Source organism: Cariama cristata, unplaced genomic scaffold (assembly GCF_000690535.1).
Source record: "Cariama cristata isolate BGI_N322 unplaced genomic scaffold, ASM69053v1 scaffold4293, whole genome shotgun sequence".
Lineage (NCBI taxonomy): Eukaryota > Metazoa > Chordata > Aves > Cariamiformes > Cariamidae > Cariama > Cariama cristata.
In genome coordinates this window covers 26,564-37,833 of record NW_009608813.1, presented here as the reverse complement: position 1 = coordinate 37,833, position 11,270 = coordinate 26,564, and the positions used below count along the sequence as shown (strand labels likewise).

Below are 11,270 nucleotides of genomic sequence, written 5' to 3'. Positions count from 1 at the left end.
GCCTCTCCTCACAGAGACCCCCCTGCAGCCCCAGCTGCCAACAGCTGGACACTCAATACAGCAGGTTCACTTACTAACTTACTCATCTTTCCTATGAAAGCATTGAAAATACCTTGTCCATTAACTGTCCCCCAGAAGCACTGAGTGCTGCCATTCTATCTTGTGCGCAAACCAAGTATGTAGAAATCCATTCAGGTAAATCTTTAGCTTTGTGCCCAAGAAAGTGGCCTGTGTTAATTTGCAAGATCCTCAATTTTCCTTAGTTGACTTCGCTGTCTGATTTATAAATTCTCTTGTGCCATGGTAATACCCTCAAGTTACATGTCAGCCTTTGCTATGTATTTGTCAGTCTCTCACAAAGATTAATCAGAACAATAGTAAAAAAGGTGCCGTATTTTGTATTAACATCCAGTGATCTGACAAAGTGCAGCTCCAGTGGGAAAGGACGAAATCGTGTTTTATTTAACTGGGAGATACTGCAATATGGATAACCAGTTACCCATTCACCTTCAAGTATCAGGACAGTCAACTTTTCTTTGCTCAAAAGTCGAATACTCTTTTTTTCCTGCTTACTGTTTCAAGCAGCGAGGCTTGGAAGGTGATGTGGAAACTTGCAGCCACGGAGAGGAATTCGGATGGCAACGAATAAAGGATGAGGAGAGAATAGCAGGAGAAAGCACACCTGGGAAATGATGAGGAATCGATAAGGACAGTTTTCAAAGAACAGTGTTGGTTTTAAGACTAAAATGTAGAAAGACAACTAAAATGCACTGGGTTATAGAGTCCCCCAAAATGCAAGCAAGTAATTTTTTTTTGACGCAGATTTGTTTTATTCCATATCAGTCTCTGCAGTGGTGTTTCGCAGTAGATTTGAGGGGATATGGCAGAAGCAGGCGATAGGGGAGCCTCTGCTTTTCTGCTTCTGGACAGCATGCTTGTGCTGCTTTCTCTCCGTAGTCCTTAAACACCTGCAGGTACAATTTGGCTTATATCTAAAATGTTAGTGAATAACTAGATATCTGCTGTGTGTCAACAAATATAAATGCTGATCCGGAATAGAAGATTATTCTGTGTGCCTTCTCAAATTGGAGTAATTTTTGAGAGTTTGTCTTAACTGTGACTTTGAATCTTTTTTTTGTTTATACCTGTGTCATCATATCAGAGAATGGGTTGAGTTGGGAAGGACCTTTAAGGATCATCTAGTTCCAACGCCCCTGCCATAAGCAGGGATGTCTTTCACTAGACCAGCTTGCCCAAAGCCCCATCCAGCCTGACGTTGAACACTTCCAGGCATGGGGCATCCACAGCTTCTCTGGACAGCCAGTTCCAGTGTATCACCAACCTTATCGTCACATATTTCTTCCTATGTAAACTTACCCTCCTTCACGTGTTCTCCGCCGCTCTTGTATATTCTACAGTCTGAAGACTCTTTTTAGTTTATCAACATGTTTTGTGTGCACAAGGAGAGTGAGCATGCATTTTCCTTTGTGAAATAAACTTGCCATACTATGAAAAGATGTCATTTTAAGTATTCGTAGTTCATATACAATGCGTGTGTTTACAGCTTCTAAATGTTTTTCTTATTTTAGTGATTTCTAATGGGACAATGTATTTTCAGTGATTTCAAAGCCAAGAAGATTACTGCAACTTCTATTTGCAGTGAAATCCTAAGCAGCAGTAACTCCTAGTAAATTTTTATCAAATCCCTGTATAAATTTTGATTGCAGGCAGCCAAATCACTTGCTGAAAAGAAGTTCTTTTGCTGAAACTAACAAATTGAAATTTTGCAATATCTGCTCTTAGCATCATAAGTAGATTGTTAAATATACTTATTTTGGGAAAGGGCTGTAAAGAGTTTTATACTTAGGATATGCTGTATTGGCACACTCAAAGGGATGAGGACATTTATTATCAGAATTTCATTGCGGGAATGTATAGAGGAGGAAACATGCAGTGCGTGTCAAACATCGTGGGCTGTTACCGCTGGACAAGCAATGATACCTACATTTAAGGATTGGAAGCAGAAGTTTAGGGTTTGAGAAGAGATACAAATTTGGTGTAGGTCATGGATCAAGGCTAATTCTGAATCTCCCTCACTCCGTCATGTACTATTAACTTGAAAAATATGACTGCGGTCACGTTGAAAACTGGTTCATTTGGCTTTTGCATGCATCTTGATGATGAATAAGGAAGTAGGGTACCTTTTTACAGAGAAATCCTTTCAAAACCTTTGGAACAATTGAGAGGTGAATATTACAGCACTTGATCAGAGGAGCAGAGTCATGTTCCTTGAGTAAGCCCTTGCTTTGACTGTAGGATGTGGCTCCCTGGTGAGTAGCACTGCTTGCCACTCTTATGTGAAGCAGTGGGATCTGTGTTTTAAGTACCATGCTTGTGATAACCAAAGGTAAAGGCTGTTGCCAGGGGGTTGTATCAGTGGTTATGGCAGCTCATCTGCTGTCATCACCTGATTAGGACCTCTCTTCCCGTGGATCTGGACCTGATAGCATATCTGCTCCCAGTCTTGATGCTTCAGTCCACACTCAAGCTTTGAGAAGGCAGAAGGGTTTTATGTTTGCTTCTATTACAAAGGTCCTTTGTAAACGTCTTTATGAAATGTCAAGTACTGCATTCTGGTTTAGTTCTCTGAGTAGTCAAAAGAGGAAATTTTCCCTTAATTTTCTGAGTTTGTTTTGCCTTTATCCTTATTTTGAAGAATGTTTGAAGATGTCTTTTATATGTGAGGAAATCTTGATTATTATGTTGGTCTCAGCAATTTAATTCTCTTTTTCTTGCTTTTCAGATATGAATTGAGAATTCGATATTTGCCAAAAGGATTCCTAAACCAATTCACTGAGGACAAACCAACCCTAAATTTTTTCTATCAGCAGGTATGTTCAGTTCTACTACTTTTTCTTTTGCTGGCATCAATTTGGAAAATTCTGGCTTTGTTTATGCAGATAACTTATTACTGCAGAAACAGAAATTGGTAAAATTTAAGGTTGCATATATAAAGCAGAAAGGGCATGAGGCCCGTGGCATCTTTCTCCTTGAGAAGTGGCCAGGAATATTTTCCAAAGACAAGGTAGTTCTGCAGTCGTCTTCTTAACTCAGATGAAATCTACTGTTGTTCAGCTGGCTTCTTATAGTTATTTCACACTTTATTAAATTGCTGAATTTCCTTATTTTTGCAAGTGTAAATAAGTGTGCAATTTCACTACAACCATGGAATGTTTTTTCCAGTCATATTATTAGGTTGTTTTTTTATTTGAGTATCTCTTATTGATTAGTAAAACTGCGTAACGGGAGAAGTTTCTATAAGTTAAGCACCTAAACCTTCATTTTGTTCACTTAAATTATTTTAATCTTCTTTTAGACTGGCACCTCAAAGTAAAACTTCCTGGGGCTATCTTTTAGAGGAGTCTGGACTAGAATGGTTGTAGTATCCCCTAACTTTAAGAATCCATGCATCTCTGAAAAATTCAGCTTACTTATTGGATACTTGTTAGGGGTGTCTTCTATCTTCATACACTGAAATACTGTTAGTGCTTTACAAACAGTTTGTGTTACTAATGGTGCCAAGTTTGTGAACCAGATATGTTTTTATGTTGTGTTTTTTTTGCACTATTTGTAACTACTATATGGAGGATTAGTTTTAATCTAGATTATTTAAAGGAGTCATTTTATGGAGTATTGTCATGATAGAGATGGAATAAGGTAGGAATGAGAGGCTGGGGGAGAGGGCTTGTGAAGTCAGCTGAAATGGCAGAGCTCAAGAACTACACCATGAAAGCTCTGGAGTTTTGTTTTGAAATGGGAAATTTTTTTTAACCTGACTCATCTTGTTGTGTCAAAGGCACAACAATATGAAGTACTGATAATGTTACTCAAACCCCAAAGGCTTCTACCAAGGAGAACTATTCCCACGGACTACTGTTCTTTTTGTTGTGTCTCTATCACACTTAAAAATACCCTGATCTTAGGTTGATTGCTCAGGGCATACTATGATTCTTGAGCAACATCCCCTAAAATTACGATATAACTGGAGTGATCCTAAGCATGGCACTTTTCTACCCTTGTGAACCGACACGTTTGTAGATGAAGAACCAGGAAGCAGGAATTCTGACTAAATTTTCTTTTTACATTTCTAAAAAGAGGAAAATATAATTCTCCCCTGTCCAATACTTCATCTGAAAGCAGAATATAGAATTAACATGGTTGTATTCATTTCTTAAATGTCTTCTATCCTTTATTGTACACACACACACATTCCTGCCTTAGGTAAATGACTTAATTTTTTTAATGTGTGATGAAATTTTTGTACTGCTATATGATGGTGTTGACTTCTGAGAAGACAATTCTAGTGCAGTGCTTATCTGGACTTAGCATTCTAGTTTAACCGATTTGTGTGACGTACTTGTTTCAGCCTAAAAATGTCTGAATTTTGGCAACTTTTTAGTACGGCTGACGTTCTTGTAGAAACAACAAAATTGTATTCCTTTTTACTTTAGCAGCAAGTGACTTCCTTCATACTGACTTTAAACATAGGAGATTTGTGTTTACTGTGATGCAAAAGTGTGTGATGAGCTCCAAAATAATTTCCTGAACTCCATCATTTACCTATTCAACAGCTGGGAAGCCTGCAACATCCTCTCATTTGTGCCACAGATAACTGTTTCTTTCAAACAAGGAATTTAAAATACCAGAGGAATATATTTTAGCGTTTTCTGAGAAATGCATTTTTACTAAATTTGGGGAAATCCTTCTAAACAGATACAAATGGCTCAGAATAGCAAGAAAGTTTATGAAGGTCATCAGGAACTGATATGCAAAGACGACAACTGCGTGTATCTGCCAGTGCCGTGAATCCTAGTTCTATTATACAATGAAAATCAGAGGTTTTTGTCTCCTTGGTCTGCACATCTTTTTTTTTTTCTCTTCACCTTTCTTCACCTTATTGTGAGGTATTTCTAAATCCAGTTCTTCAAGAGTCACTGCTCTGTGTTGTGGAATGCTGCAAGGTATTTGAGTCTCTGTTTTCATGGCTATCAGGTGCACAACTTTCCAGAGCTATAATTCTCTATCCATGATTCTGTTTTGCTCCGTAAGTCTCACTTGGCCTCTTGAATAAATTAGGACAATTACTTTCATGTGGTAAAGTGTTAAGGCAACTCCACTGACTTACAAAAAGAAGGCAGGAAAAGAATTTGAGCAGTAACACTGCATCATAAGACAGACCTACAGCAGAGGGGGATGTGGAAAAACAAGGAAAGGCAATTTTTCACATTCTATTCCTCTCTCATTGTCATTCGTGCAACATTTTAACGTCTTCCTTTGCTAACCACAGCTCTCAATCACACACATCATGTTGTATATAGGCAATAACAACAGAACGTACATGAATCATATATGCATACATAGCTATCTTGAGCTTTCTGTGCAGAAATAACTGTTAGATATAATGAACATAGGACCAAGTTACAGAATTTTAAAAAATCCAACAGAATAACACTTCTGTAATCAAATTGGCTTTTGTAGATGTAAAAGTCAAATACATTGCTGTCTTGTGTGTTATAAATAAGAAAAAAAGATTTTGAAGACCAGATGCTGCCCATGACTAAGTCTTCCTTTTCAAGATGAGGCTGAGAACCTGCTACTAACTTGTTAACATCTAAACACATGTGTTCTGACTTACTAAAAATGTGCAAGATTAAATTAAAAAGTTCATGGAGAAGGAAAAGAAATACCGGTGACCTCTGTCACCCATGAATTCTAGAAAATTTAAATATTTCCTTGAATTTGAGTGGCAGAGCAGCAGCGTTGTTGAAAAAGAAGCTGAGAGTTTTGAGTAAGTCATGGAGAAGGAAAAGAAATACCGGTGACTTCTGTCACCCATGAATTCTAGAAAATGTAAATATTTCCTTGAATTTGAGTTGCAGAGCAGCAGTGTTGTTGAAAAAAAAGCTGAGAGTTTTGAGTAAAAGACTGAATCCTCAAGTGAACTGCATCTTCCAGAAAAGCCTGAACCTTTGTAAAGATAACAAAATGTTACCTTAATTTCTGTCAACAGACACAGTTTATTCATAGAGTTAACCCAAAGCACAATTATCAGGCTATTAAACTGAAAACTGGCACACGTTTGTTACTTCACATGCATGACTACTCCTGTTCACTTCAATGAGTGCATTGCCCTGTATAAATTGGTGCAAGCATTTCAGTCTTCTGAACTTCAACTTAATATGTGAATCTTTTTTTTTTTTTGGTGGTTTGTTGTTTTTTTCCCCCCACCTTGATTTTGGCTATTTTAAAGTTGCTGTAACCCTTCTTTGTTTTAGGTATTCTTTATTTTCAAGAGTCTTGAACAAATCAAGAACTTATGAGCAGAACTGTTTGTAGCTTGATGTACAGCCGTTTTGTAATCGGTGGCGGTCATTCTGCCATCTGCAGTGGGTGTAAGCTGTTCTAATTGGAAGTATAAAAGCAGGGCACTTAATGAGACTTTTCATAAGGGTGCCCCTGGTTTGCAATCTGTCCAGCTAAGGATTAAAATTAGTGAGGGGAGGACCATGGAACTTGTTTATAACATCAGAATAAGTCATACTAATATTAATACCATGCAGTTCGTCAAAGCGTCTTGTGTTTCAGACTGTGCTTCAGCTTTGAGACTTGAGATGGGGTAGAGGCTAGTGCTTATGCCGTTGCTCTGGACTGGAGGAGTTGTGTGTTCAAGCCAGGTCATTTTACATCCCAGTTGAGAGCTCTGATCAACAGTCTAATGGCATTAGAGTTGTCTTTTTATTTATTCTTTTTTTACTGATCTGTTTGGCAGGTGTCAAAGGTAGTGGATGACAGGTCTTCAGAGGTGTCTTCTCGTTTTTTTTCATTAAGTGGAGCATTTAGGTGGTGATACCGCATTGACTGCATTATTCCCTTGGGCCCAACTGCTTACAGTTTCAGCCAAATTAGGCAAATTGGATCCCACCCAGTGCTGTTTGAATTGTGAGGTTAAAGTATTCAAAAATCAGGAAATGCCAGATTTATGGTTGTCTGCACAGTTGGCAGATGCTTGCTGCATAGGTTTTATGTGTCAGCCTTCAGTTGTGTCTCGTATTGTATACCCAAATCTGAACCAAAGCGAACTCTAATCCTGCCCCCAAAACCGTAAGCATGAAGTACACAGGATTGCTGATGAAAAATACTGTAAATTAATTTTTATCAATAAGTAACCTCCTTTTTTTTTTATTCTGTTAACTGTTTTGTAAATCTCAAAAGAATAAAGATACCTGTCTTTTGTATGAATTTTCACCATTTTCAGAAAAACCAGAGGAAACAAGCATAAAGGTACAAGAGGAGAAATAAAAAATGGGAGTTTTTTGAGTAATGAAAATTTGACTTCACATTTTTCTTGTACTTTTTGGGAGCATTTCCAGTTGCTTTAAATAAATGTTGGGAAAATTCATTGCAAGTGTCTTCCTTTCCCTCTGTTCCAGTGACATGGCTGTTGGGAGGTGAAAATAAAGGGGACGGGATTCTTCTTTTGCCTTAATAGCTAAGTGAGGAACGAAAGCCGTATCTTGCATCAAGATAGAATACAGCTTTTAAAAACATTCATATAATGAAAATCAGACGTAAGCTGCTTGAATTGCCTTTCTTTTATTGTGGGACAAGAGCCTGCACACATTTATCCTTGAATAACATGTTAGCCTCCAGTAATTGGAGATGGTTTATCCCTTGATGAAAAGGGGGTAAGCATCTGGGGGGGGGGAGGGGGGAACCAGCTCTTAGGCATCAGCTGTTCCATTGTTGCTGTCCTTGTGCTTCAAAGGGAAGACTTAAAGTAACTTTTTGGGGTTTTTAGGTCCTGAAGAATAAGAAAAGGTTGTTTTTATCAATGTAGAATTTTTTTCTATACTGCCTCGTTTAACCTGCAGTGTGGAGCTGCCCTGAGGTGTACATATATATAATAAAGGAAACCATAGGACTGGACTATGTTTTGGATTTGCTTTTTAAAATGAACCAAAGTTTGTGTAATGCACGAGAGAAGGAACTGCAAGCAGAGAGAGGATGATCTCAAAGTTAGGGCAGGTAAATGATGTTCTGAAAAAATTGAGTTGAATTCTGTGCCACAGGGATCCTCTGTTTCACCGGAGAAGTACAATGCAGGTTCGTTTTCATAAGACAACTGTTTTGAAAAAGAAAAGACAAAGAAGTGATGCTTTTTTTTAAAAAAAAATATTTTTTTAGAAGAAAACAAGAAAATTTTCTAAAGAAAGGAGGCAAAGTTTCTTTTGGATAAATGGCACTTTTTTGCTCTGCCTCTGTAGTGTCTGTAAAGATAATGTTAACACTTAAAATGTATTTCCTTAAATGAAAATTCTCTTTTATATTGTAGCAGATAAATGCATCATGCAAATTCAATTATTTTTATAACACTGTCCCCAACATGTAGGAAATTTTAAGTCCAGGCAATTACTGTAATAACTTAATGATTAACGTTTTATAAGGCTTAGGTGCATGAGATATAATTTGAAGTACAGGCTGGGAATTAGACTCTTTAACCTAATTAAATAACAACATCTCCTATACCCTAATAAAAATAGGAGACCTAAAGCAAATGACTTTGACAGGAAAAGCTTTGAAGAAAATTAAGGACAGAGAGAGAAAAGCTGGCATTGTTCCTGATATTGGCAGCCTGTTTAAAACAAAAAATAAAACAAAAGAGCTTTCAGGAAGAGTTAATGGTTGACACAAAAACTGTGCCCTACAGAGAAGTGGTAATAAATGTAAGAATTGCAGCTGCTTAAAAAAAATTTTAAAAATTTTTTTTAAAAAAGTGAGAAAAATATAAATCAAACTGAACATCACCTGTCTGCTCCTTACAGCTTGCAAAAGGAATTACAAAATTCTAAGTGAGATATCCTTTACAGAGGTTGGTTTCTTGAAATTGCTGAAACCCACAACACCTCATAAAGTACTAATTTTTAAACTATAAAAGTTGATTTACACTCTCAAAACTATGCTAACATTCTTGTTGTAGATTTTACTGTTTGTATAGTTGTGTAGCTACTTTGAGACAGAACATTTGGAAGATACCAAATGCCTGCTTTCTGTTAGTGCTGTATGATAGGAATGTAAAACCTACTTGTATCCTTAAATACCTCTTAAATAGTCAGCTAAGCTCAGTCCAGGGAAAAATGGCTGCTTTGATTTAAAATTTTCACCTGTCAACTAGAGTGGTGAAAATAGTGCTTGTGGGCCTTCTTGCAGTCATATGTGAGTTACTCTTAGTTCAAGATGATGAATTCAAGATCAAGAATGCTCAGGACAGGTTTCCGTATACTGATGCATGGACATGTCTTTGTTAGTAATCTTGAACAAAATGTTATTCTGATTAGTGTATTAGGTTGTATATAGCATGCATCAGACCAAAAAAAAAAAAAAAAAAAAGGTGACTGACGTTGATGCTTGGACTCATTTGTTCTGGAAAAGCAAAGAGACGAGAAGTATAAAATTAGCTGTTAGCAAGGCATGCTTAGTAGGTTGAGTACTGTATGGCTCCCAAGAGTATAGTCCTACTTTATCGAAGATCTGAGAGGCAGCAGTGTGTATTGTAGTGACATCTGGAGATCAGCCCGCTTGGACAGAAGGGATCATTTTTAGCCATTTTGTCCCTAACAATGCCTCGTCAGTGGTTGATTCCTCCCCCCACCCCATCTCTAATGCCCTTATTATTAACAGAGGAGCTTCCAAAATTAGTTAGAGATGTCAAAGATCACCTCTGAATAATACAGAGACTGTGACCTTGGAAGACGAAGAGGAGGAGCAGCTGAGGGCAGATGGCAAATGTTATCCTGATACCGAATCTGTGCTTTTAACTCCACTAGAAGAGACCAAAGCCTTAATTTTCCCTAATGTAGACTTATCTTCTGTAATAAGTCTAATATTATCAGATGGGTAAATAGGGGTGGAAACACATATGTGTTTCCCTACTGTGCATATTTTAAAAACTACCATTATGATCATTAAGGTGGCTCCTAAAACTACTGATGACATTAGAAGCATGCTTTGGGCTTTTGTGCGTATGGTGCTTCATTCGAAGCAGATGAGGCACAAATCTTTGAGGGTTAATTTTGCATAAGATTTCTGAAGCTGTGGTAATGTGCGTTGGGACCCTGTTCCTTCAAGCTGATTATTCTGATTCTGTAGTGAAGAAAATTCGGTGTCCTACAGGAACCTACTGTTGGTAAACGTGGGTGGGCTCTGCTTTGCAAAGATAAAGGAGCCATCTCCTTTTGCAGTTTGGGGATTACAGACATAAGCAATTATATTGGGTGACTGTTCCGCATTCATGGAATGATGTATCTGTCCCAGGGTACGCTACAGCATTTCTGAGGTGCATTTAACACTACAAGAAAGATTATAGCAGAAACCACAGAATATTTGAGATAATTATGTCTGAAAGGGTACCACAGAAGAGCTGTGTCGTGGATCATGGTGGACTTGCATGTGATACCTGCTGTAAGTGCAGAACAGAATGCAGTCTGAACAGGAGTACCCTGAACACTTCGTTTTAAATGTGAAATTGTGGGGAAAACAAATGTGGTATATGCTTCAATCGTTGTCTTGGTCACATAAGTAGTTGCTGAAGATGAGCTTTCCCGATGGATATATTGAGGTATTCTGGACTTTCATGTTACAGAAGCTAGAGTTTAAGAGTTGATAAATTGCAGAAAAATTTCACTGGACTTTCGTAGGACCAACATCACCAGAAGTGTTGTGTGTTAGTGTAAAACAAAGATCCTGATTGAGCAGTTCTGTGGTGGCTGAGAGTGAGCTATTACGTACAAAACCCAAACACTAAAATACCTTCAGATATTAAAAACTTGAACGTTTAAAAGTAGCTGCTAAACACACCTGAGCTGTTAAAAAGGAGAATAAATAAATAATTATTGCAGATAAAGGAAGGTTAAGAGGAAGGTTGTATTTGTTAATATAAATGCCACTAACTAAGCACAAGTACATCACTTCTGAATAGAAAAAACAGCTAAAAATATCTCGATAGAACAAATGGATAAGGAGAAAATGTAATGTGAATCTTTGTTTTCCATGCTTCGTTAAACTATTATCATTATGATTCTTATGCTACTTACTAAATGGAGTACAGAAGAAATTTTGTTTACTTATCTAAATATCTTATATATTGTGGTGGTGATTTTCTTTGGTTATGCACTTAACTCTTTAGGGAGTACTTAGTCATTGAAGTGCTGTTT

At 37.4% G+C, this 11,270-nt stretch overlaps 1 protein-coding gene across 1 annotated transcript in view; it reads left to right on the top strand.

The window, feature by feature from the left end:
• The window catches only part of LOC104159390 (focal adhesion kinase 1-like), a gene marked incomplete at its 3' end in the record, with an annotated part of 77,813 nt that overhangs the window by 44,330 nt on the left and 22,213 nt on the right, over positions 1–11,270 (top strand). The window contains exon 4 of the mRNA XM_009697286.1: positions 2,804–2,891. Within this exon, the coding sequence (XP_009695588.1) occupies positions 2,804–2,891 (88 nt within the window). The remainder of the gene's footprint in view (positions 1–2,803; positions 2,892–11,270) is intronic.